This window comes from Oryx dammah, unplaced genomic scaffold, assembly GCF_014754425.2.
Source record: "Oryx dammah isolate SB20612 unplaced genomic scaffold, SCBI_Odam_1.1 HiC_scaffold_17, whole genome shotgun sequence".
In the NCBI taxonomy this organism is placed as follows: Eukaryota; Metazoa; Chordata; class Mammalia; order Artiodactyla; family Bovidae; genus Oryx; species Oryx dammah.
In genome coordinates, this window is record NW_024070201.1 from 8,600,766 (window position 1) to 8,628,584 (window position 27,819).

At 36.9% G+C, this 27,819-nt stretch overlaps 1 protein-coding gene across 1 annotated transcript in view; it reads right to left on the minus strand.

The window, feature by feature from the left end:
• The window catches only part of CNTN5 (contactin 5), a 650,920-nt gene that overhangs the window by 297,121 nt on the left and 325,980 nt on the right, over positions 1-27,819 (minus strand). Inside the window, exon 10 of the mRNA XM_040257782.1 lies at positions 25,382-25,532. Coding sequence (XP_040113716.1) covers positions 25,382-25,532 — 151 coding nt within the window. The remainder of the gene's footprint in view (positions 1-25,381; positions 25,533-27,819) is intronic.

The window sequence follows — 27,819 nt, forward strand, 5'->3', positions numbered from 1 at the left end:
ACTGGTTCAAAACTGGGAAAGGAGTATGTCAAGGCTGTATATTGTCACCCTGCTTATTTAACTTCTATGCAAAATATATCATGGTAAATGCCAGGCTGGATGAATCACAAGCTGGAGTCAAGACTGCCAGGAGGAATATCAACTGCAGATGTGCAGATGATACCACTCTAATAGCCGAAAATGGAGAGGAACTAAAGATCCTCTTGATGAGGGTGAAAGAGGAGAGTGAAAAATCTTGCTTGAAACTGAACATTCTAAAAACTAAGATCATGGCATCTAGTCCCATCACTTCATGGCAAATACAAGGGGGAAATGTGGAAGCAATGAAGAATTACTTTTCTTGGCCTCCAAAAATCACTGTGGAAAATGACTGCAGTCATCAAATTAAAAGATGCTTGCTCCTTGGAAGGAAGGCTACCTAGACAACATATTTAAAAATAGAGACATTGATTTGTTAAAAACAAACAAACAAACAAACAAACAAACTCCTATAATCAAAGCTTTGTTTTTTTTTTCCAGTTGTCATGTATGGATATGAGAGCAAGACCATAAAGAAAGCTGAGTACTGAACCACTGATGCTTTCAAATTGTGGTGCAGAAGACCATTTAGAGTCCCTTGGATTGCAAAGAGAGCAAACACATCCAGCCTAAAGGAAATCAACCTTGAATATTCATTGGAAGGACTGTTGCTGAATCTGAAACTTCAATACTTTCGTCACCTGATGCAAAGAGCTGACTTACTGGAAAAGACCTGATGCTGAGAAAGATTGAAGGCAAGAGGAGAAGGGAGTGGCCAAGGATGAGATGGTTAGATAACATCACTGACTCCATGGACATGAATGTGAGCAAGCTCTGAGAGACAGTGGAAGTCAGAGGAGCCTACTATGTGCTACAGTCCATGGGTTCACAGAGTCAGACATGAGTTAGTGACTGAACAACAACAACAACGATAATCCTTATGACATTATGAAAAAAAAAAATCTTGAGCAATTATCATGAGATCCTCATTGTGCCCCCAAACTCAAGTTACTGTTATCAGACTGCAGAAAGAATTAGAAAACCCAGACTTTTAAAAAAAATTATCTCTACTTTCATAAAAGACATAAAGAATTGTGTGCACTTAAAAGCCTGCAGCTTTCAGAAGTCATTAACAAACACAAGCTATAGTTTGGAAAAAACCTGAGGGAACAGAAGGCTGCCAGTGACTAGAACAGTTCTGTGAGACCTCAACCAGGGACATTCTTATTTTCCTATGAATCACCGTGACTTTGGATAAAACCTGCGGTGCCACCAAATATGTAGGACTCAAAGATGGTCCCTGGTTGAGAAGAAGGCAGATACTGTATGTCATTGCTGAAGAGGCTCATACACATGTAAATGACTCATAAATGAGGCAGAAGGATGGGACTGAGCCTCTTTCTTCAAACCTAACTGTGTACCCCAAGAACTCTTCTGGATGGAAGAAGCTTAATGTGTAAGTGTCATGACATTTACAGCCTATACCTTAAGGAACACATCTTGGTTCAGTTTCTTTTAAGCATCAGGACCCTTAGTCTACTTCCAGAGAAAGAAATTTGGCTGCATTAAAATCTGATGCACAGGTGCAGGCATGCATGCTGGCCCCCTGGCCCCTCCTCCCAACACACACATACACACACAGAGAACAATGACATAAAATTTTAAGTGCTGGTCTCAGTACGGGGGAAAATCACAGCCCTATTCCACACACATGATTTATATAGATATAACAGCTTTAATGTGGTATGCCACCCTCTAAATTTTTAAAACAATTTTATAAAAGTGTTTAAAACCAGATAGGGACAGTTTGGAGAGCAAAGCTATATCAAAGTGTTTAGTTAAAATGATTTACCTGTGGGTTTTAAACAGCATTAAGTGGTTTGTTGAAAGCATTCTGATTTGTCCTTAATATGGATGGTGCTTAAAAGTCTGGACACTGGAAAGGTACACCCCTAGAGACACATTCACCAGGAAAATGCGAGCCTTAAATACAGCTGGGTGTTTGCTTCCAAGACTGTTTTTCTGACTATTAGCTTTTAAACCTCCCACAGAGGCTTTGCAGATGCTTCACTGGGTAAATGAGGTAGAGATGAGAAAGCTCACACCTCATGGCTTCTACTTTTAATTCAGTGATAGTCAGGAAAACTGGGTTGACCAGAAAATCAGATTTTGAACTAGCAGAAAAGAAGCTATCTTGGAAATCCAAGTCCATTTGTTTAATTTTATTAAATTAAATAAACAAAGGGAACTGACCCTTCTTCTTACAACTTGCTAATTTAATTACATGCTATTTTAATTTTATAATATGAGAGAAGTCTCAGATCTTTGTGAATATATAAATACTCATAATACTATCACTTCCTTTATTATAATACATTTCTTCAAAGAAAGTCAGTGTTATTTGATGCTGTCTCCTCTAATCCTCATAATATCCTTAATAATTTAGCTTGAAATATTACCATGTTCACTACATTTAAGAAGCTACGTCATGGAGACATATAAGGTAAGACTGCAGAGGATCTGTGCACCTACGTTGTTTCACCAGATTTATTTAAAGGTATTGATTGGTTTCTACACTGTGCAGAGCACCATGCTAGACTCTGAGGTTACAGAATAAAAGACCAACATAGCTCCTGTGTCTCAGAGATTCTATTCCAGGGAAGGAAACAGCTAACTATTGAGTACATAAAAAATAAACAAAATTATTTCAGAATGTAATAAGTGATTTCAAGAGCTCAAGATGAGGTGAAATGAGAGGGACAATTAAGACGGAGTTTCTAGTACAGACAGAGGTGAAGTATGCCTCTGAAAAGGTAACATTCAACCCAAGACCTAGATATCCAGAGGAAGACTAGAGTGCTAACACCCTGGGGCAATAGTGTCAAACTGAGGAAACAAGAGATGCCTTCCTCTGAGACAGGAATAAGTTGTATGTGTGTAGACCAGAGAGGACAGTGAGGCTGGACCTTTTTGAGCAAGTGGGATGGGAGCAGTGAAATGAAGAGAAGGAAGACAGCAGTGAACTCATCTAGGGTCCCACCTGACATGGTAGGAGGTTTTAAGTTTATTCTAAACAGAAGAGGAGGGAACATTGAAAAGTTTCAAATAGTAAACTGACATGATTCAAGTTGTGCTTTAAATGAAAACGCTGATTGCTGGGTGGAGAATGCTAGAACAAAGGTGGATAAAGATGAGCCAGTTCAGGTAGTATCGATTGATTGTATAGGCTAGACAATGTAGTGAGGATTATGAGCGTAGCTCATAAATAAAACTACTTTGGGAGATAAAATTACTTTGAGAAGTTTGAAAGATTTTATTCCTGTTGCATGAAATGTTTAATGATTGATCATAGACATTTAAAAAATAGGTGATAAATTAAAGACAGACAAAATTAATTAATTCATTTTCACTCTTATTTTTAAAGATGAAATTCAAAGATAAAACATGAGGATCCATTTGCACCCAATAGCTAAGGATAAGGCGTGCCCTCCCTAACATGACCAATAAGGCTGATGATTGCTATTTACTGAGCATCTTCCAGTGCTAGACACTGCTTAAGAAGAAAAACAGATAAAAGAATTCCAAATTTAAAAGGAATAATTAAAACTGCCACTGTTTGCAGAAGACATGACATTATTCATAGAAAATGCTAAAAATGCTGCCAGAAAACTACTAGAGCTTATCAATGAATTCAGTAATGTTTCAAGGTACAAAATAATATACAGAAAATTTCTGCAGTTCATACACTAATAATGAACCCTCAAGTTGTGCTTTATTTTAGAAAAATAAATTAAGGAAGCAATCCCATGTACCATTGTATCAAAAAGAATAAAATATCTAGGAATGAATCTACCTAAGAAGGAAAGACCTGTACTCAGAAAATTATAGTAACTCCCCCACATAGGAAACTTTTAATTGCAAATTTTCAAAGATGCAAATGTGGGTTAACATATCCAATCACATAAGTTATTTCAAATATCTGCCATATTTTGGCATGTGCATGCATCCTCTACAAGTGGTTGTGCTTTTGTGTATTAATACTTTGCAGTATAGTACTGTGGAAAGTAGTATAGTATCTTTATTTCAAGCCCAGTTGTCTAGAAGAAAGTATAAAAGCAGCAGTGATGTAGCTAGTAGTACTGCAATTTTCAAATACTACTATACTGTACAATTTAAAAAAGTTTTCTGTATGTCTGTGTTTGTTTTTATGTATTATTTTTGCCAAAATTATTATAAACATTTACAAACCTATTGCAGTACAGTGTTATACCAATTGTGTTAGTTGAGTACCTAGGCTAACTTTGCTGAACTTACAAACAAATTGGAATTACCAATGCACTCTCCGAACAGAATTCATTTGTATGTAAGGGATGTACTGTACAAGATACTGATGGAAAAAATTGAAGACAAAGCAAACAGATGGAAAGATACATCATGTTCTTTGAAAAAAATCAATATTGTTAAAATGACCATACTACCCAAAGAAATCTACAGAGTCAATGCAATCCATACCATATTACCAATGGCATTCTTCACAAAACTAAAACGATAACAAAAAAATTAAATTACTACTGAAGAAGGGAATGGTAAGCCACTTCAGTATTCTTGCCTTGAGAACCCCATGAACAGTATGAAAAGGCAAAATGATAGGATACCAAAAGAGGAACTCCCCAGGTCATTAGATGCCCAATATGCTACTGGAGATCAGTGGAGAAATAACTCCAGAAAGAATGAAGGGATGGAGCCAAAGCAAAAACAGTACCCAGTTGTGGATGTGACTGGTGATAGAAGCAAGATCCGATGGTGTAAACAGCAATATTGCATAGGAACCTGGAATGTCAGGTCCATGAATCAAGGCAAATTGGAAGTGGTCAAACAAGATATGGCAAGGGTGAACATCAACATTCTAGGAATCAGCGAACTAAAATGGACTGGAATGGGTGAATTTCACTCAGATGACCATTATATCTACTACTGCCGGCAGGAATCCTTCAGAAGAAATGGAGTAGCCATCATGGTCAACAAAAGAGTCTGAAATGCAGTACTTGGATGCAATCTCAAAAACGACAGTGATCTCTGTTCGTCTCCAAGGCAAACCATTCAATATCACAGTTATCCAAGTCTATGCCCCAACCAGTAACGCTGAAGAAACTGAAGTTGAACAGTTTTATGAAGACCTACAAGATCTTTTAGAACTAACACCCAAAAAAGATGTCCTTTTCATTATAGGGGACTGGAATGCAAAAGTAGGAAGTCAAGAAACACCTGGAGTAACAGGCAAATTTGGCCTTGGAATGCAGAATGAAGCAGGGCAAAGACTAACAGAGTTTTGCCAAGAAAATGCACTGGTCATAGCAAACACCCTCTTCCAACAACACAAGAGAAGACTCTACACATGGAAATCACCAGATGGGCAACACCAAAATCAGATTGATTATATTCTATGCAGCCAAAGATGGAGAAGCTCTATACAGTCAACAAAAACAAGACAAGGAGCTGACTGTGGCTAAGATCATGAACTCCTTATTACCAAATTCAGACTCAAATTGAAGAAAGTAGGGAAAACTGCTAGACCATTCAGGTATGACCTAAATCAAATCCCTTATGATTATACAGTGGAAGTGAGAAATAGATTTAAGGGCCTAGATCTGATAGATAGAGTGCCTGATGAACTATGGAATGAGGTTCGTGACATTGTACAGGAGACAGGGATCAAGACCATCCCTATGGAAAAGAAATGCAAAAAAGCAAAATGGCTGTCTGGGGAGGCCTTCCAAATAGCTGTGAAAAGAAGAGAGGCGAAAAGCAAAGGAGAAAAGGAAAGATATAACCATCTGAATGCAGAGTTCCAAAGAATAGCAAGAAGAGATAAGAAAGCCTTCTTCAGTGATCAATGCAAAGAAATAGAGGAAAAGAACAGAATGGGAAAGACTAAAGATCTCTTCAAGAAAATTAGAGATACCAAGGGAACATTTCATGCAAAGATGGGCTCGATAAAGGACAGAAATGGTATGGACCTAACAGAAGCAGAAGATATTAAGAAGAGGTGGCAAGAATACACGGAAGAACTGTACAAGAAAGATCTTCACAACCCAGATAATCATGATGATGTGATCACTAATCTAGAGCCAGACATCCTGGAATGTGAAGTCAAGTGGGCCTTAGAAAGCATTGCTACGAACAAAGCTAGTGGAGGTGATGGAATTCCAATGGAGCTATTTCAAATTCTGAAAGATGATGCTGTGAAAGTGCTGCACTCAATATGGCAGCAAATTTGGAAAATGCAGCAGTGGCCACAGGATTGGAAAAGGTTGGTTTGCATTCCAATCCCAAAGGAAGGCAATGCCAAATAATGCTCAAACTACCACACAATTGCACTCATCTCACACGCTAGTGAAGTAATGCTCAAAATTCTCCAAGCCAGGCTTCAGCAATACGTGAACCGTGAACTTCCTGATGTTCAAGCTGGTTTTAGAAAAGGCTCTGAAAGAGATGGGAATCCCAGACCACCTGACTTGCCTCTTGAGAAATCTGTATGCAGGTCAGGAAGCAACAGTTAGAACTGGACATGGAACAACAGACTGGTTCCAAATAGGAAAAGGAGTGCATCAAGGCTGTATATTGTCACCCTGCTTATTTAACTTCTATGCAGAGTACATCATGAGAAACGCTGGACTGGAAGAAACACAAGCTGGAATCAAGATTGCCGGGAGAAATATCAATAACCTCAGATATGCAGATGATGCCACCCTTATGGCAGAAAGTGAAGAGGAACTAAAAAGCCTCTTGATGAAAGTGAAAGAGGAGAGTGAAAAAGTTGGCTTAAAGCTCAACATTCAGAAAACGAAAATCATGCATCTGGTCCCATCACTTCATGGGAAATAGATGGGGAAACAGTGGAAACAGTGTCAGACTTTAATTTTTCGGCTCCAAAATCAATGCAGATGATGATTGCAGCCATGAAATTAAAAGATGCTTATTCCTTGGAAGAAATTTATAAGCAGCCTAGATAGCATATTCAAAAGCAGGGACATTACTTTGCCAACTAAGGTCCGTCTAGTCAAGGCTTTGGTTTTTCCAGTAGTCATGTATGGATGTGAGAGTTGAACTGTGAAGAAGGCTGAGCGCCGAAGAATTGATGCTTTTGAACTGTGATATTGGAGAAGACTCTTGAGAGTCCCTTGGCCTGCAAGGAGATCCAACCAGTCCATTCTGATGGAGATCAGCCCTGGGATTTCTTTGGAAGGAATGATGCTGAAGCTGAAACTCCAGTACTTTGGCCACCTCATGCGAAGAGTTGACTCATTGGAAAAGACTCTGATGCTGGGAGGGATTGGGGGCAGGAGGAGAAGGGGATGACCGAGGATGAGATGGCTGGATGGCATCACTGACTCGATTGATGTGAGTCTGAGTCCACTCCGGGAGTTGGTGATGGACAGAGAGGTCTAGTGTGCTGTGATTCATGGGGTCGCAAAGATTTGGACATGACTGAGTGACTGAACAGAACTGAACTTAACTGAATATATGGTATTTGTTTTTCTCTTTCTGACTTACTTCATTCTGTATAACAGGCTCCAGGTGTACCCACTTCACTAGGAATGACTCAAATTCATTGTTTTTAATGGCTAAGTTGGGCTTCCGTGGTGGCTCAGATGGTAAAGTGTCTGCCTGCAATGAGGAAGACACGGGTTTGATCCCTGGGTCGGGTAGATCCCCCTGGAGAAGGAAGTGGCAACCCACTTGATTATTCTTGCCTGGAAAATCCCAGGACAGAGTAGCTTGGTAGGATACAGCCTATGGGGTTGCAAAGAGTCAGACACGAATGAGTAATTTCATTTTCAAAATTACGTGTATACACCACATCTTCATTATCCATTCATCTGTAGATGGACATCTAGGTGGTTTGCATGAATGTTCCCCAATGTTTGTTTGAGTTTCTGTGAATTTATATTTGCAAATATTTTGTTTACAAATTTTGCATCTATGTATATGAGAGGGATTGGTTTGTATTTTTTACTTCTGATAGTCTCCTTGTCAGTTTCACTTAGGTTGCTTTCCTTCTTTTCTATACTATGAAATGGCTGTGTAAGATTGGAATCATTGATTTTTGGCCTGGAATTTGTGTGTGTGTTTACAGGGTGGGGAGTGGTGAAGGTTCTCAACTATTAATGCTATCATTAGTTGGCTATTTGGATTTTCAATCTTTCTTGAGTCAGTTTGGGAAATCATGCCTTATTTCTCCATTTCATATAAGTATACAACTTTGTTGACATTCAGTTATTCCTCATAGTCTTACTATCTTTTCAAGTCATCTGAAGAATTTGTGTTTATGTTTTCATTTTTTTCTCTTAAATTTTTGTATGGTATTTAAGTTCTGAAATACAAGATATATATGTCAAATCTACCTACTATGATTCATCTGTTTTTCATATAGAATGGTTAATTTTTAATTTACATATTTTGAAGAAGTTATAAAAGATGTACAGATTTTAAATTGTTGTTAGCCTGATCAATTTAGGCTTTTTATATAATGCCTAAGCACATTTTTCTTTTTTATAGTCTATGATACTGATATAGATAAACAAGGCATATGGAAGGTCTATGGTTTAACTGATAGATATTTTCCTACTCTGTAACTTTCAGCTTTCCTATTTCCTTATGCTTTAAGGATATCTCTTATAAGCATATGATTATAAGATTTTATTTTATCTCAGTATTTTAGAATTCCTGATATTTGGGTTTCTTTTGCTAATTTATTTCATACTTTCTATTTATGTATGTGTGTGTGTATATATATATATATACACACACACACATTCTTTTCTGTTCCTTGATTGCTTGTTTTTTTTCATTACATTTATATCCTCAACTAGTTTGGAAACAGCAAACTTTATTTCAACCCTCTTATTCATTTTACTAGAAATTTAGACATGTTTAACTTAGCAAGGGGCTTCTCAGTTGGCTCAGTTGTAAAGAATATGCCTGCCAAGGCAGAAGACGCAGAAGACATGGGTTTGATCCCTGGGGTGGGAAGATCCCCTGGAGGAGGGCATGGCCACTTGCTCCAATATTCTTGCCTGGAAAATCCCATGGGCAGAGGACTGTGGCGGGCTACAATCCATGGAGACTCAAAAACGTCAGACATGACTTAGCAACTGAGCAGGCTAAACTTAGCAAATTCTAAAATTAATCCATATATTCACTTATTTTCAAATAAGTCAAGCATCTTGGAACACAAATTTTGAGCTTTTAATTTTTTTCTTGCTTTGTAACATTAAAAAATTATTATTTTATATGGCAATACAAAAAAATTTGCAAACATATGGATACTTCCACTATTTTTAATTTTTTGTTGAGCTTTAAGTGTCTGGGTTCACTTCCTGTTTGGATCAACCTTAACTAAATTCTTATATTGACCTCTTCAGGCTCCCCAGGTGCTATAGCTTAGGGTTTCTGACTGGTAGTTACAAATCTCAGTGAAATATTTCCTCCCTTCATTCAGAACCAAGACAAGAGACAGATGATTTTCCTTCTGATTTTCTGAGTTGGTTGATTAATATCAAGGTCACTTTTATGCTGCAGTTCTAGCTATTTGTGAGCTAGTGATACAGGGGCATGCTGTAAAAACCAAGGTCAGTAAATGCCCTTGAGGTAAAAGTAAGACCTGGCACATGACTTTACCTCCAGATTAGACTCAGATACTGACCTTAGCATTTCCTCCTGACTTTCTTGTCAGTTGATTATTTAAATCAAAATATTTAACTAATATTTATTTATATGTTTTATATTTAAGTCATTGTTTTATTTTTTCCCTTTGAGGAAGATTGGTATAATATTTGGGATATAATCTTTCCTGTTACAGAAAACTTTAGTTTTAAAAACTATATAATGCAAGTAAATTTTCCAAAATATATGTGAATTGAGTCTTTCAAAGACTACTATATGGCTACAAAATTAAGCATATGTTCAATTTGTCTTCCCAAGTTCTCAACTTGTCCTTAGCCAAGCTGGGTTCCCTGTGTTATATAGCCACTTCTCACCAGCTATCTATTTTACATGATAGTGTATATATGTTGATGCTACTTTCTCAATTCCTTTCACTCTCTCCTTGCCCCACTGTGTCTGCAAGTCCATTCTCTACATCTGTGTCTCCATACCTTCCCTGCAATACTGGGGTTCATCACTATCATTTTTCTAGATTCCATATATATGCCTTAATTTATGATATTTATTTTTCTCTTTCTGATTTTGCTCTACATAAGGACTCCAGGTTTATCCACCACACTAGGAATGACTCAAATTCATTCTTTTTTTATGGTTTAGTTAAATTTTTACATATAATCTATTCCTTGGCCAAATAATAGTATTTACCTTTCACAAAAGTGTGCTGGATTCATGACTATGTTTTTTCAAATTCTGAATTCTTTCTGGAACACATTCTACCTCAAATCCTATTTAAGGACTATTTCAAATGCCAGTTCATCCAAAATTTCCCTCATTTTCCATCCAGATTTAATTGTCTGCTTTTATTTTTTTAATTCTCAAAAGTTATTTTTTATAGAGTGGAATACACAAAGAAGTGGCTTGGATCCAACAAAAACTGGGCTTTCTCACTCTGTAGCTTGCTATGTGTGTGACCTATTACTCCATTTAAAAGGTTAAGGTTGATTATATGTCCCTTACAAAGGGGCCTTATTCTGAGGATTGATATTAAGTACTGCATATATAAAAGAGCCAATTCTGAATAAAGGTAGTTATTTTGTTATCTATTAAATCCTGTTAATAATACCTATGTAAAAATCTATTAAGAACCATGTGTTAATATTTCTGTTATTATTTCCCTAAATAGCTGTATTATAATTATCTATGAGTTAATTTTATTGCCCTTTAGATAGGTACTGCCTTGAGGAATGGGATTCTCTCTTGCTTGTTATGACCTGGCATAGTGTCTTACATTCAGTATATGTTGAACAAAGTTTTGTTTTCACTAAAATAAACTGAATTAAATAAAACAGTGTCTAGGCAATTTGCCTTTAGGGAAAGAAGTGGAGCTCCTAACTCTAACTGAAAGGAGAGAAAAACAAAAATAAATTGGTACCCTGAAACCTCGAGATACAGCTAAGAACACAGTGATCAGCTTATATTTGTGTACCTATCTATCAACTATCTCATAAATAATTCTGTCATTTGAACAAAGAAATGCAAACATACTAATGATATCATGAGTAGATTATCTTTTATGGAAATGATCTGCTGCTTGTTTTTCATTGTTGTCAAGACTATTGTGTCTAGGCCCTAATTTGTAAACAACCCACTAATTCCCATTATGAATCAACCATAGTTAAATTAGATCATGATTTATGCAAAACTGAAAAGAAATGACTGTAACTCTCAGAGGAAGGTAAAAATGTCCATCATAAAATACTTTTTTTCTGAACATCCTAGGAATCTTCTCTCTTCTCTTTTATAGTCACTGAAGAGTCACTTGGGGAGGGAGCAGGATCAGTCAGTAGCATGTACTTAGATGCTTGAATTCCCAAGTATTTTAGATGTTGTTTGTCTTAAGGACAAATTAAGCTGAAAGTTGTAGTCTGGGGGCACTTTTGGAAAACAAAATCCTGTAAGCAAGTAGTGATTTGTTCAAGTTGTGCCTATGCGGAGATCATAACCAGGCAATTTGTGCAGCAATTTATAGTAACCAGGGTAAATTAACCATAATTAAAAGTAGAATTTATAAACGATTTATTAAACTAAGAATTAGATAGTGATGTAAAGCCACAAACTGGAGAAGTTCCTTGCAAAACTGAACCAGAATTAGTTTGTTGTCACTTGCAGATTAAATTAACTGACTTCCTCAGTGTTACCTCCCCTGGGAACTGAGGAATGTTGGGGTTTTTCTGGTGTTTCAGATCATAAAGAATCTGCCTGTAATTCAAGAGACCCACATTTGATTCCTGGGTCAGGAAGATTCCCTGGAGAAGGGAATGGCTACCCACTCCAGTATTCTTGCCTGAAGAATTCCATGGACAGAGGAGCCTGGATGTTACAGCCTATGGAGTGGCAAAGAGTCAGAGATGACTGAGAGACTAACCCTCTTTCACACTTCACTTGTATATAGTAATTGTTAAAAAAGTGGAAATGAAACAAATTAATGGTGAAATTTCTAAAAAATATTATAAAGTAATTAACCTCCAATTAAAATAAATAAATTTATATTTTAAAAAAATTTAAAAAATAAAAAGGAGGAAAAAAAAAAAAGTTGACAACCTTTGAAGAGAAACCTTTAGATTTCCCGTGATCGTCTTTGGGAAATATTAGGGACAAATAATTTGAAGATTTCTTACATGCATATTTTCTGTCTTTTAGTGGATCTCATTAATTTGAATATTTATAATTGTTATATTATCTAAACATACTATTGAAAATCAAATCATTTGAAAATGTGAAAATTCTTTTGATTTTCCATTCCCATTCAACTATTTGTCATGGTATGAGAATATTGTTACTCAATAAATTTGAATTACTCAGGGTTGAATCATTGTCAGAGGAAGATGAAGTTTAGAAACACTGGATATCCCTTAAAACAAGGGAGATCTACAATGGGGAAAATATTAAAACAGCCCAGAAGCATCACATGCTGGCATCTTTAGAATTATTTTTTGTATACCATTTGATCAATGTGTCACTGAAACCAAAGAACAAATAATATTTCTTATAACTGGACTGTCAATCAATACCTATGTAATCTTGGTGGAATAGTCACTAAGTCATGTCTAAGTCTTGTGACCCCATGGACTGTAGCCTGCCAGGCTCCTGTGTCCCTGGGATTCTCCAGTCAAGAATACTGCAGTTGGTTGCCATTTCCTTCTCCAGGGAATCTTGCTGACCCAGGTATCAAACTGGGGTCTCATCTCCTTCACTGCAGGCAGATTCTTTACCAACTGAGTTACAAGGGAAGCCAAAAAGTGAAAGTTGCTCAGTTGTGTCCTACTCTGCAACCCCATTGACTATAGAGTCCATGGACTTCTCCAGGCCAGAATACTGGAGTGGGTAGCTTTTCCCTTCTCCAGGGGATCTTCCAACCCAGGGATGGAACCCAGGTGTCCCTCTTTGCAGGTGGATTCTTTACCTGCTGAGCCACAATGATAAGTCTAGTTTATCATAAAGTAAGATGAAGAAAGAGAAAATTAAAATCAAGATGATATTTTGACCACTGTGTCTCAGTTTTCAGTTTGGTTCCAAGATTTTTTTTTTAAGGAAAATTAGATTTAAATTTAGATCTTTATTTGGAGGATTTTCTTAACATTTGTGTGTGAGTGTGTGTGTGAGAGAGAGAGACAGAGAGAGAAAACTGCCTATGAAGTTGGTCTTGCATGTTTTGAGTACAGACAGGGAAGATGAATTTGAATTATCAGAAACATCATGGACACTGAAGGAAGTTCTATCACTATTCTCCATGTAGATTGAAACCCAACATCAATGCCAGACAATCTGATTGCTAAGATTATCATGGAATCATTGACAAGTATAATACTTGACTTTAAAGCTCAGCATTATGATGATTAATCTTAATCTCACTTAATCTCTTTAAATTGCAAAATTGGTATATCAGCAGTGACAATATCTAAATCAAAGGGTTGTGAATTTGTTCATACTATAAATTAAATTAAAAGAAGTTGAGCTAAATCATTTACTGAAATTTTTACTAACTACAGTTCTTGATACATTTCCAATGCTAGGAAAGCATAAGAAGACTGTTCTTCGTCTTGAGTTAGGATTTCAAATGTTATTGAGGTTTCAGTTCAGTCAGTTCAGTTCGGTCTCTCAGTCGTGTCCAAATCGTTGCAACTCCATCAATCGCAGCACGCCAGGTGTCCTTGTCCATCACCAACACCCGGACTTCACCCAAACTCATGTCCAGCGAGTCGGTGATGCCATCCAGCCATCTCATTCTCTGTCGTTCCCTTCTCCTCCTGCCCCCAGTCCCTCCCAGCATCAGGGTCTTTTCCAATGAGTCAACTTTTCACATGACGTGGCAAAAGTATTGGAGTTTCAGCTTCAGCATCAGTCCTTCCATGAACACCCACGACAGATCTCCTTCAGAATGGACTGGTTGGATCTCCTTGCAGTCAAAGGGACTCTCAAGAGTCTTCTCCAGCACCACAGTTCAAAAGCATCAATTCTTCAGTGCTCAGCTTTCTTCACAGTCCAACTCTCACATCCATACATGACCACAGGAAAAACCATAGCCTTGACTAGACGGACCTTTGTTGGCAAAGTAATATCTCTGCTCTTCAATATGCTATCTAGGTTGATCATAACTTTCCTTCCAAGGAGTAGGTGTCTTTTAATTTCATGGCTGCAGTCACCATCTGCAGTGATTTTGGAGCCCAGAAAAATAAAGTCTGACACTGTTTCCACTGTTTCCCCATCTATTTCCCATGAAGTGATGGGACAAGATGCCATGATCTTTGTTTTCTGAGTGTTGAGCTTTAAGCCAATTTTCCCACTCTCCTCTTTCACTTTCATTAAGAGGCTTTTTAGTTCCTCTTCACTTTCTGCTATAAGAGTGGTGTCATCTGCATATCTGAGGTTATTGATATTTCTCCTGGCAATCTTGATTCCAGCTTGTGCTTCTTCCAGTCCAGCGTTTCTCATGATGTACTCTGCATATAAATTATATAAGCAGGGTGACAATATATAGCCTTGATGTACTCCTTTTCCTATTTGGAACCAGTCTGCATGTCTAGTTCTAACTGTTGCTTCCTGACCTGCAAACAGATTTCTCAAGAGGCAGGTCAGGAGGTCTAGTGTTCCCATCTCTTTCAGAATTTTCCACAGTTTATTGTGATCCACACACTCAAAGGGTTTGGCATAGTCAATAAAGCAGAAATAGATGTTTTTCTGGAACTCTCTTGCTTTTTCCATGATCCAGCGGATGTTGGCAATTTGATCTCTGGTTCCTCTGCCTTTTCTAAAACCAGCTTGAACATCTGGAAGTTCACAGTTCACGTATTGCTGAAGCCTGGCTTGGAGAATTTTGAGCATTACTTCACTAGTGTGTGAGATGAATTCAATTGTGTGGTAGTTTGAGCATTCTTTGGCATTGCCTTTCTTTGGGATTGGAATGCAAACTGACCTTTTCCAGTCCTGTGGCCACTGTTGCATTTTCCAAATTTGCTGCCATATTGAGTGCAGCACTTTCACAGCATCATCTTTCAGGATTTGAGATAGCTCCACTAGTATTCTATCACCTCCACTAGCTTTGTTCATAGTGATGCTTTCTAAGGCCCACTTGACTTCACATTCCAGGATGCCTGGCTCTTGGTGAGTGATCACACCGTTGTGATTATCTGAGTCATGAAGATCTTTTGTGTACAGTTCTTCTGTGTATTCTTGCCACCTCTTCTTAATATCTTCTGCTTCTGTTAGGTCCATACCATTTCTGTCCTTTATCGAGCCCATCTTTGCATGAAATGTTCCCTTCGTATCTCTAATTTTCTTGAAGAGATCTCTAATCTTCCCCATTCTGTTGTTTTCCTCTATTTCTTTGCATTGATTGCTGAAGAAGGCTTTCTTATCCCTTCTTGGTATTCTTTGGAACTCTGCATTCAGATGGTTATATCTTTCCTTTTCTCCTTTGCTTTTCACCTCTCTTCTTTTCACAGCTATTTTTAAGGCCTCTCCAGACAGCCATTTTGCTTTTTTGCATTTCTTTTCCATAGGGATGGTCTTGATCCCTGTCTCCTGTACAATGTTAGAAACCTCCATCCATAGTTCATCAGGCACTCTGTCTATCAGATCTAGCCCCTTAAATATATTTCTCACTTTCACTGTATAATCATAAGGGGTTTGATTTAGGTGTTGAGGTTTACCAGTATGTTACAAGGAAGTAGAGGAGCAAAAGGGAAACGTTTGAGTAAAGGATGCAAGGTGAGAATATAAAGAGTCTAATTTGGGGAATTGTGAGAGTCCATTGTAATTAAAGATAAAATACTTTGGAGTTTGTTTTTTCTTTTTATTTATTTATTTATTTATTTATTTATTTATTTATTTATTTGTATAAAGAAGCAATAAATAGGTATAGATACACGGAGAGTGAAAGATAGTTGAACAGTTTTAAGACAGGAGTAGATTCTGAACGTCATGTAGGTAGGTACACTGCACATTCTAGTCACAACTCCATTCCTAGAATCAAGCATTATAGCATGCAGGTATGTTTAAATATTAGTGTAACCCATATGAAATACTTGCTCTTCATTCATTTTTAAGTGACAAAATAGAAATTTCATAGATTTCCTCTTTATATCTATTAGATGGACTAACAAAAAAATGTGGAAAATGTGGAGAACTTCAAATATACTCATGGATTATTATTGTATTCAGTAGAAGATTATCAGCAATTTCAGCATGTGTATGACATCTTCAAAACTGTGCTTTGAGAATATTCCTCTGGCAATGGGGAAAACCATGGCTTTTATGGGAGAGTAGGGGGAATTTTTTTTTTTTAAAAGAAGGAAACCCAGGAAAAATGTTAAATTCATTCTTAAATTGGATTGAAAATTTCATTTTCTATTGATTGAAGTTTTGCTCAATTGGTCAGTTGATTGAAAGGACAGTAGAATAAGAGAGATCTGTTCAAATTGGACTAACATAAATCTTGGGTGCCAATCATACCAATTTTTCTAGAATACATCTCTAAAAGACTAGGGCGAGCAATTCAAATTATTTTCAAAACCAAGTAGATACTCTCCTTAAAGATGTAAAAATTATAGCAGGATGGATAAGAATGTCCTTACCTTTTTATATGTCCAACTCAAATCTATTTGAATTAAATGATTAGAGATATATGCGATTTTAAGAAATTTACTCCTACAAATTTTTTAGTCTATACCTTAACTTTCCTTACTAGTACATAAATTAGAAAATAGTATATAATAATTATATAAAACTTGTAAAGTACAGGAAAGCACAAAATTCAAATTACCTATAATCCACCTCTTAGGGGTATTCTGTGAACAATTTGGGGCATCTACCATATGTAGGCACAGACATAAAATTGGTATCTACTTATATTGATCTATTTCTGTCAGCTATTCTGATTACATTTGTTTGTTTTCACATCTCATTCTCATATTTGTGACTATAAATTAGCTTTTACACTTTACAGATCTCTCTGCTTCTCACTCTTTGGGGCTTCCATGTTCAGAGGCCTGGCTTTGTCTACTGGTAACATTCTTAGTTTCTCTTGCCTCCCTTCAGTATTTCTATCAGTGTCTGAGTCCCTTCCTCAAATATTAATCTTGACACCAGTCAGCTGCCCAAGACCAAGTCAACTATATTTAGGCTTCACTAGGCCTCTAATACAAGTCATTTGGATAGAGGCAAGATGTTTGTTGATTCCTAGTCTCTCATCCTTATGATATTTCAATTTCCAGGTAAACTGATTCCTGGAAAAAGCTGATTGCTTTATTCTTTCTAATTTCAAGAATTCATGGATTTCACTATTTTTCCTTTATAATATTATTTAATAAAATTGTTCATTTATGAAAAACTTCAAATCTTAAAATTTATATCCTTTCCCAGCCCCTTGATGGCTTCATGATCCCAAAACTTATCCTGGATTGGTGTTGATGGGAGGGAGTAGGGATAGAAACTTCTTCCCACCTTAAAGAGTAGCTTCTGTGTAGTAGAAGGATTCAAGTCAATTTGTAATGAGGTCCAAATTCTGAATTTAATATGTATGGACACAAATTAGAAGGTAGCAGACGATTCCTTGTTCCCTTCATATCTTAATTTAGTTGTAGTTTCAAAGGTCTAGGATTGAACAGTCTTTTGATTATTTCTTAATTGAGCCTATTTTAGGTCTAGGATTGAACAGTCTTTTGATTATTTCTTAATTGAGCCTATTTTTACCCGATTCTTCCTAGAGGCCAAAAATGTGTTTCTCTACATTGCTTAATTTCCAATGGTCCTATGACTTTGCATTTTTTCCTCTTTTGTGTTTTGGGAAGATTTTAAAGAGAAGGTTAATCAGGAAGACCCTTGTGCAGTTAGTTTTTAAGACCAGGATGTCGGCATCCTAAACCCACCATAAGGAGTATAAGGGCATCTCCTCCTAACCCCCTTCAGTTCAGTGGACCTCTGGAATAGCATCCCCATCCACGAGTGGCAGATAACATATTGTGTATTGTAAGCAATTCACAAGTATTACATCTTATGAAAGTAGCTATCAAACCTTGCTTCCCAAAGATTATTTTATTTCCTTTGAAAGCATAGATTTTAATTTACAAAGGAAGTCAACTAATATATTATTGATATATGAATGCTCATTTTCTCTCATTTACAATTTCTTAGACTCTGGAAAAAAAAACAACAACAACAAGAAGATACCCAGGGTCTATATTGTTTTATGTTCTTAATATGTAAAAGACATTGTCACAGAGGAAACAACAAAACAGCTTGTTCATTAGCAGACACAGCATGTAGATGGAAAGAGAGGGACAGAAACAAGGCCCTAATTATACCCATGAATTCCTTTTCTTCCTGAGAAAACAAAAGAAGACTTTGTTTTCCCCTCAGTAATAATGTCCTTTAGGGCTTGTGCTAAGAATATATTTTTCCATATGTCTGTGAGTCAGTATGTGAGCCTGATCATTGTTGCCTAATAAACACAACATGAATTCCCACCAGAAGTCAACTAATGGGCACTTCAAGTGCAATTTTCTGTGCGTGTTAAATGAGTGAGTTGGAAACTTCGCTGTTCTGAAGCTCCTTTGGTGAGGAGGGGATTATTACAAAAGAGTCTCAGCAAGTCTTTACTTAGATTATAGTCTCATAAAAGAAAAAAATATATACTATAATACTACCCCTCCATAGGATACTTTTTATACTTTGGGATACAGGGTTTCCTTAGGACCCATCTGAATTATAGTTCATTTTCTCTGTAACTGGTACCCACCCTCCTTGGTCTAGAAATGAAAATTGGTACTTATTACAATAATTGTGAACAATTTTTAAAACATATAAGACATATTTTATGGGTTTCGATAACAGTTTTAATATATGCAGATGGAGAAGAAACAAAAAACGTGTGCCTTTGCAAAAGCAATGTATTCTTCATTTCAGCCAAGATTGTCTTTGCCCACCAAAAATACAGAAAATGAACATGGAATAATGAAGGCTTAATATTTGTGCACTGCTGGAGTGCCTCTGGGTGATTATATTTTAACAGAAGTTAATGGCCAAGTAATGGAAATAATGAGCTGAAGTGAAAATCTAATATGCGTTTGATGAGCAGAACATTCTGAATGAAAGTACACTAGAGGAGAAAATCCCTATGGACTGTTTCATGTCTTAGTATTCCTGGAACAAATTAGTTTCAGTATGAAAATGGACATGATTGATAAAGGAACTTAAGTGGACATGTGCTGGTGACTTTTTAAAGCAATGGGACAAAACCTAGAGATTCCATAAAAAAACATATATATATATATAGTTTAAAAATCTTCCTCTCTATTTCCATTACTCTCTATGTATATTCATTACATGTATATTAACATGGCCTATGATACTGATCACAGAACAGGTAACTATTGAGCTTACTAGTTTAAAAACTATCCTAATAATATTGAACCAAGAATAGGTAAGGTTGGTGAGAATGGCCACACCATGAAAAATGCCAAGAAGTGTAGGTTTGGAGTCTGATGGATAAAGAATGCTAACATAGATTAGCAAATTTATCATATGGAAGGCACTAAAGGCTTTTTAAATGCCAGATAATAACTTAATTTATGTATGTTTCCCCTAATTATTGGAGAAAGGATAGGAAAGTGTTAAATTTTTTCAGAACTACTGATAACAAAAATTAAGACCAGTATCCAAAGATTCAAAAGTTCAAATGACACCATCATCATCACCACCACCACCACTACTGTCCACATCAGCAGCAACAGCTTTATCAACACAGTAACATTCACTGAGCACTTACTGAATGCCATATACCAGCCAATGAATTTTATACACAAAATTTCATTTATTTATCAGTACCTAACAGTTACGCTTATTATTTTAGATCCTAATTTTATAAGAAAATTAAGTAACCTGCTGAAAACTCATCATCTTCCCACTTTACACACTGAGTTTTACTGTTACCCACAATGTTAAACTGCTCTGTAAATTATAAATGCTACAGACTTAAAAGCAATCATCATCATTATTAGCAATAATATGATTTACTGTTTGAGCAGCAGTTCATACCAATCATTTCCTGATATAGACAATTTATTCTTATAAAAAAATGACTATAAACAACTCATAAACTCTGACATAATCCATTTTCTTACATATTTTAGTTGTATCACTTAGGGCCAAATGAATGAAATATTTTTTATGTATAACTTATTTGTTAATCATATTTCTTCTAAATTCATGTTATGTCCTAGTTATTCTTTCTTACATTTTAAAATTTGCATGCATGTGTGCATGTTAAAGTATCTTCAATCCTGTCAGTCTCTATGTGACTCTATGGACTGTGTAGCCTACTAGACTCCTCTGTCCTTGGAGGTTCTCCAGGCAAGAATACTGGAGTGGGTTGAAATGTTCTCCTCCAGGAGATCTTCCCAATCCAGGTATCAAACCCCTGTCTCCTATGACCCCTGCACTACAGTAATACTCAAAATTCTCCAAGCCAGGCTTCAGCTATATGTGAACCGTGAACTTCTAGATGTTCAAGCTGGCTTAGAAAAGGCAGAGGATCAGAGATCAAATTGCCAACATCAGCTGGATCATGGAAAAAGCAAGAGAGTTCCAGAAAAACATCTATTTCTGCTTTATTAACTATACCAAAGCCTTTGCCTGTGTGGATCACAATAAACTGGAAAATTCTGAAAGAGATGGGAATACCAGACCACCTGACCTGCCTCTTGAGAAACCTATATGCAGGTCTGGAAGCAACAGTTAGAACTGGACATGGAACAACAGACTGGTTCCAAATATAAAAAGGAGTACATCAAGGCTGTATATTGTCATCCTGCTTATTTAACTTATATTCAGAGTACATCATGAGAAACCCTGGGCTAGAAGAAGCACAAGCTGGAATCAAGATTGCCGGGGAAAACATCAATAACCTCAGATATGCAGATGACACCACCCTTATGGCAGAAAGTGAAGAGGAACTAAAAAGCCTCTTGATGAAAGTGAAAGAGTAACACGTGTACACCTGTGGCAGATTCATGTTGATGTATGGCAAAACCAATACAGTATCGTAAAGTAAAATAAAGTAAAATAAATAAAAATTTAAAAAAGAACTAAAAAAAGGAAGTGAAAGAGGAGAGTGAAAAAGTTGGCTTAAAGCTCAACAGTCAGAAAATGAAGATCATGGAATCTGGTCCCATCACTTCATGGGAAATAGATGGGGAAACAGTGGAAACAGTGGCTGACTTTTTATTTTGGGGGGCTCCAAAATCACCTCATATGGTGACTGCAGCCATGAAATTAAAAGATGCCTACTCTTTGAAAGAAAAGTTATGACCAATCTAGATAGCATATTCAAAAGCAGAGACATTACTTTGCGAAGAAAGGTCCGTCTAGTCAAGGCTATGGTTTCTCCAGTCATCATGTATGGATGTGAGAGTTGGATTGTGAAGAAAGCTGAGCACCGAAGAATTGATGCTTTTGAACTGTGGTGTTGGAGAAGAGTCTTGAGAGTCCCTTGGACTGCAAGGAGGTCCAACCAGTCCATTCTAAAGGAGATCAGCCCTGGGTGTTCTTTGCAAGGAATGATGCTAAAGCTGAAACTCCAGTACTTTGGCCACCTCATGTGAAGAGTTGACTCATTGGAAAAGACCCTGATGCTGGGAGGGATTGGGGGCAGGAGGAGAAGAAGACGATAGAGGATGAGATTGCTGGATGGCATCACCGATTTGATGGATGTGTGTTTGAGTGAACTCTGGGAGTTGGTGATGGACAGGGAGGCCTGGCCTGCTTGGATTCAAGGGGTCGCAGAGTGAGACACGACTGAGAGACTGAACTGAACTGAAATGAACTTGAGATTGTAGTCTTAGTGAAACTCAACACTGCTGAAAATGTTAGTAAGTTATATTTTGCAAGTGTGCCTGTCAATTTTTAAGAATAAAAATACACTATTATCTTTGATATTTGTTATTAAAGTAAACAAATTTACAGATTTAAACATATAGTTCAGGGTAACAAAATGTTAACTAATTGTGTCCAAATCTTACTTTTACTTAAATAAAAACACCTTTCAATATTATTGCTAAATAGCATTTTGACCAGAGGTATTGAAATATGGAAAATTTTAGTGATCTTAGTATGATACCATTGTATTTCACTGTTAACCAAGGAGTTAGCAGTAAATAGAAAAGGGAGCAAGAAAAATGGAAAATTCACAACTATGCATTTTGACTTCTGTAAAATAAAAAGTTTATTAAACTCATATTTTTGTAATAGAAATTCATAATCCCATTCCTCTTTCAGTACTTTTGATTTGACAAAAGAGATAGCACCATGCTTATTAAAAACAATGTGATATCTACAAATATCATGAGGGACATTCTAAGGTGAACTTAAATAAATAAGGCAAGGCTCACAAGTTGTTTCCAAACATAAAACAAAGTAATGCATTTCAAATGGAATGGTTTATATTAATATGACATATATATTTTGATGATATTACGAGAAAATTGAATATGTTGAAAAAAATGATCTGCTTTATTGACTATGCCAAAACCTTTGACTGTGTGGATCACAATAAACTGTGGAAAACTCTGAAAGAGATGAATACCAGACCACCTGACCTGCCTCTTGAGAAACCTATGTGCAGATCAGGAAGCAACAGTTTGAACTAGACATGGAACAACAGACTGGATCCAAATAGGAAAGGAGTACATCAAGGCTGTATATTGTCACCCTGCTTATTTAACTTATATGCAGAGTACATCATGAGAAACACTGGGCTGGAAGAAGCACAAGCTGGAATCAAGATTGCTGGGAGAAATATCAATAACCTCAGATATGCAAATGACACCACCCTTATGGCACAAAGTGAAGAGGAACTAAAAAGCCTCTTGAAAGTGAAAGAGGAGAGTGAAAAAGTTCACTTAAAGCTCAACATTCAGAAAACGAAGATCATGGCATCTGGTCCCATCACTTCATGGCAAATAGATGGGGAAACAGTGGAAACAGTGTCAGACTTTATATTTTTGGGCTCCAAAATCACTGCAGATGGTGATTGCAGCCATGAAATTAAAAGACACTTACTCCTTGGAAGGAAAGTTATGACCAACCTAGATAGCATATTCAAAAGCAGAGACATTACTTTGCAGCTAAGGTCCGTCTAGTCAAGGCTATGGATTTTCCAATGGTTATGTATGGTTGTGACAGTTGGACTGTGAAGAAAGCTGAGTGCCAAAGAGTTGATGCTTTTGAACTGTGTTGTTGGAGATGGTTCTTGAGAGTCCCTTGGACTGCAAAGAGATCCAACCAGTCCATTCTAAAGATCAGCCCTGGGTGTTCTTTGGAAGGAATGATGCTGAAGCTGAAACTCCAATACTTGGGCCACCTCATGCGAAGAGTTGAGTCATTGGAAAAGGCTCTGATGCTGGGAGAGATTGGGGGCAGGAGGAGAAGGGGACAACAGAGGATGAGATGGCTGGATGGCATCCCCAACTCGATGGACATGAGTTTGACTGAACTCCAGGAGATGGTGATGGACAGGAAGACCTGGCATGCTGCGATTCATGGGGTTGCAAAGTGTTGGACACGACTGAGCGACTTAACTGAACTGACGCAATGTTAAGTATATGTTCTTACTAGGATACTACAAATTCATTGTCTTCTGTTATAATGAAAGGTTTGTGTGAGGTTTTTGTTTCTTTGTTTTCTTTTTGTTTGTTTTTTTCATATTTCTGAGCAACAATCATTAAAAATTCATTTCAACTATATACAATTCAACCAAATGCAACACTGAATTTACAGCTTGTAATTTGCTTCCCAATCTCACTTGCACTAAGAAATAGTTTTTTTTTTTAAACAAAATATCCATGATGTGAGAGATAAGTCACTTCAATCATATTCAACTCTCTGTGACCCTATGTACCATAGCCCCCCAGGCTCCTCTGTCCATGGGATTCTCCAGGCAAGAATATTTGAGATGGCTGCCATGCCCTCCTCCAGGGGATTGTCTCAACCCAGGGATCAAACCCGTATCTCTTGCATTGCAGATGGATTCCTTACCACTGGTGCTACCTGGGAAACCCAATGACTGTGATAATCCATATCAATTCTAGGCAGCATAGATCCTTGGACCTGACCATAATCCAATCATTCATAAATTATTTCATTAGAGACATGCAATTTAAAATATTTCTCAGACTTGAATGGGAAAAGCATATATTCCAAAGATATCTTTCAAATATGTCAAAATATTCCAAAATTACTTAAGGAATTGTTTAAATGGGCTCTAATGCTGACTTAAATTATTGTAGCTATATGTTTACTGAGCCCAAAACATAAATCAAAACATAAACTCCTTATTTTTATAGATCAAATAAAAAACATAACCTTAAACAACATATACAACATTATTTTAACATAATAGAGGATAATATTTTATTAAACCACCATTTGCAACACCAGATAATAATGACTGGTAATGCATGGGACTTTTGAATTTGTCGTACGTAGACTGTTGTGCAACTACGTGATGCTCTCAGCATTTTTCCCCATTTCTAGTTCTATCCTCTGCTTTGACTTTAAGTATCAACGACAGACTTTTATATGGTAGAAAGTTCTCTGTACATTCCTCATTTGCATATAGCAACTGACATAATTCTGTAGTATTTTTCATTAACATAATTAAAGGAAAAATGAAAATTTAGATGCAAATTTCGCTTGGCAGTATTCTGTAATAAAGGAATTACCCAGGATATCAAGAATATGTTTATATTATTTTTAATACTAACATTGAAATGAGAATGCATCATCTAAAAATTATCATAGATAACTTGTGGGTCCTTAAACCTGGAGACCCAAAATGAAAAATTAACTAACTGAATGAAAGTGTTTGCTTTCTTTGTAAGCTGGTGAAATTCCCAGTTGGTGCTGAAATACCACAAAAACAAAGAAGTATGGCCATTTTGAGATAGAACTTTTTCCTTTATAGATCACTTGTTCTTTCCTTTATAAATCTTTTTTTTAATCATTATGAAGACAAAACCATAGCTCAGTCAGTTCATGAAATATGTCTCAAAATTATGTTAAGACTCATATATTTTGTCTGTATCATCTGCAACTTCAGAAAAGTCTGATATTAAAAGTTTAAATTATGAAATAGACTTCTAACCTTTTATTCTCTCTAACTGCTTTGTCTCCCTTCTTCCAAGAGATAGTTGGTTTTGGAGATCCTTGAGGTTTGCACTCTATGATGACTTCTTGGTCTTTGGGAATAATTATTGTTTTCCTCAGTTGATTCAGTGCAAAAGTGGGAGCTGAAGCTATAAAAAAGAAAAGGTTAATTCTACCAGAAGCAATGACAGTAATTTCTAACGGATGACTCACTGAGATTGGGCAATTTTATCTTTGGAATGCATTTTTAATAAAATCATAGGATATCTACACATATAAAAGGCACTAATTTGAAATCTAATTTAATTATTACTTAATAGATCTCTTATTGGCTGTCCTTTCCTTTAGCAGGCTCTTACAATTGTGGGGCCTACTTAACCCGTGTCTCCCGCATTGTAAGCAGACACTTTACCATCTCAGGCACCAGGGAAGTCCACAGACAAATGTTGTTTCAAAGAATGAGATGCTTTAATTATAATTAAACTTTAATTGTGAAAGCTTAATGATCCCCTTGGGCAAAAGGTGAAGGGGTTGAACATGGGTCTGTTTGGGCCTTCCTTTGGAAAAATGGAGGCTGTGGATAAAGCAATCCTGTGTCACCTTTTTCTAATCTCTGAGTCTTGACACATATTTTATTTAATAATGTGCATGTGTGTATGTGTTTAGGCTCTCAGTCATGTCCAATCACTGTAACACATAATTCTCCAGGCAAGAATACTGGAACAGGTTACCATTTCCTACTCCAGGGGTCTTCCTGACCCAGGCGTGGAATTGGGATCTCCTGCACCGCCTGCATTGGCAGGCAGCTTGTTTAACACTGGGCCACCTGAGAAATCCATTTAAATAGTATACAAAACTAAATGTAGAGTTTTAAGAAATACATTTTTAAGAAATTAAATCATTTAAATTTCAACTAATTGGTTGCAATTATTCACCTAGGCCTGAACATTCATTAATACTTATCTTGTATTACTAGAATTTTATTAACAGTTTTCATGTAAACTTCCCAAGACATTAGGAACTGTGGTTAAGAATGCTGAACTAAAGTTCAGTGCAGATCAGTTGCTCAGTTGTATCCAACTATTTGTGACCCCATGGACTGCAGCATGCAGGGCTTGCTGCACCACCAAATCCTGGAGCCTACTCAAACTCATGTCAAGCCCGTCAGAGATGCCATCCAAGCATCTCATCCTCTGTCATCCCCTTCTCCTCCTGCTTTCAATCTTTCCCAGAATCAAGATCTTTTCAATGAGTCAGTTCTTCCCATCAGGTGGCCAAAGTATTGGAGTTTCATCTTCAGCATCAGTCCTTCCAATGAATATTCAGGACTGATTTCCTTTAGGATGGATTGATTGGATCTCCTTGTAGTCCAAGAGACTGTCAAGAGTCTTCTCCAACATCACAGTTCAAAAGCATCAATTCTTTGGTGTTCAGCTGTCTTTATATTCCAACTCTCATACCAATACATGACTACTGGAAAAGCCATAGCTTTGACTAGACGGACCTTTGTTGGCAAAGGAAATGTCCCTGCTTTTTAATATGCTGTCTAGGTTGGTCATACGTTTTCCTCCAAGGATCAAGTGTCTTTTAATTTCATGGCTGCACTCGAAGTCTTGCTGTTTCCACTATTTCCCCATCTATTTGTCATGATGTGATGGGACCAGATGCCATGATCTTAGTTTTCTGAATATTGACTTCTAAGCCAACTTCTTCTCTCTCCTCTTTCACTTTCATCAAGAGGCTCTTTAGTTCTTCTTCACTTTCTGCCATAAGGGTGGTGTCATTTGCATATCTGAAGTTATTGATATTTCTCTCAGCAAACTTGATTTCAGCTTGTGCTTCATCCAGCCCAGAACTTTGCATAATGTACTCTGCATGTAAGTTAAATAAGCATGATGACAATATACAGCCTTGACGTACTCCTTTCCCGATTTGGAACCAGTCTGCTGTTCCATGTCCAGTTCTAACTGTTGCTTCTTGACCTGAATACAGATTTCCCAGAAGTGAGGTGAGGGGGTGTGGTTATTCCCATCTTTTCAAGAATTTTCCGTAGTTTGTTGTGATCCAAAAAGTCAAAGGCTTTGCCATAGTCAATAAAAAAGAAGTAGGTGTTTTTCTGGAACTCTCGTGCTTTTTCCATGATCCAACAGATGTTGGCAGTTTGATCTCTGGTTCCCCTGCTTTTCCAAGCCCAGCTTGAACATCTGGAAGTTCACGGTTCATGTATTGCTGAAGCCTGGCTTGGAGAATTTTGAGCATTACTTTACTAGTGGGTAAGATGAGTGCGATTGTGCAGTAGTTTGAGCATTCTTTGGCATTGACTTTCTTTGGGATTGGGATGAAAACTGACCTTTTCCAATCCTGTGGCCAACACTGCTGAGTTTTCTAAATTTGCTGGCATATTGAGTGCAGCACTTTCACAGCATCATCTTTTAG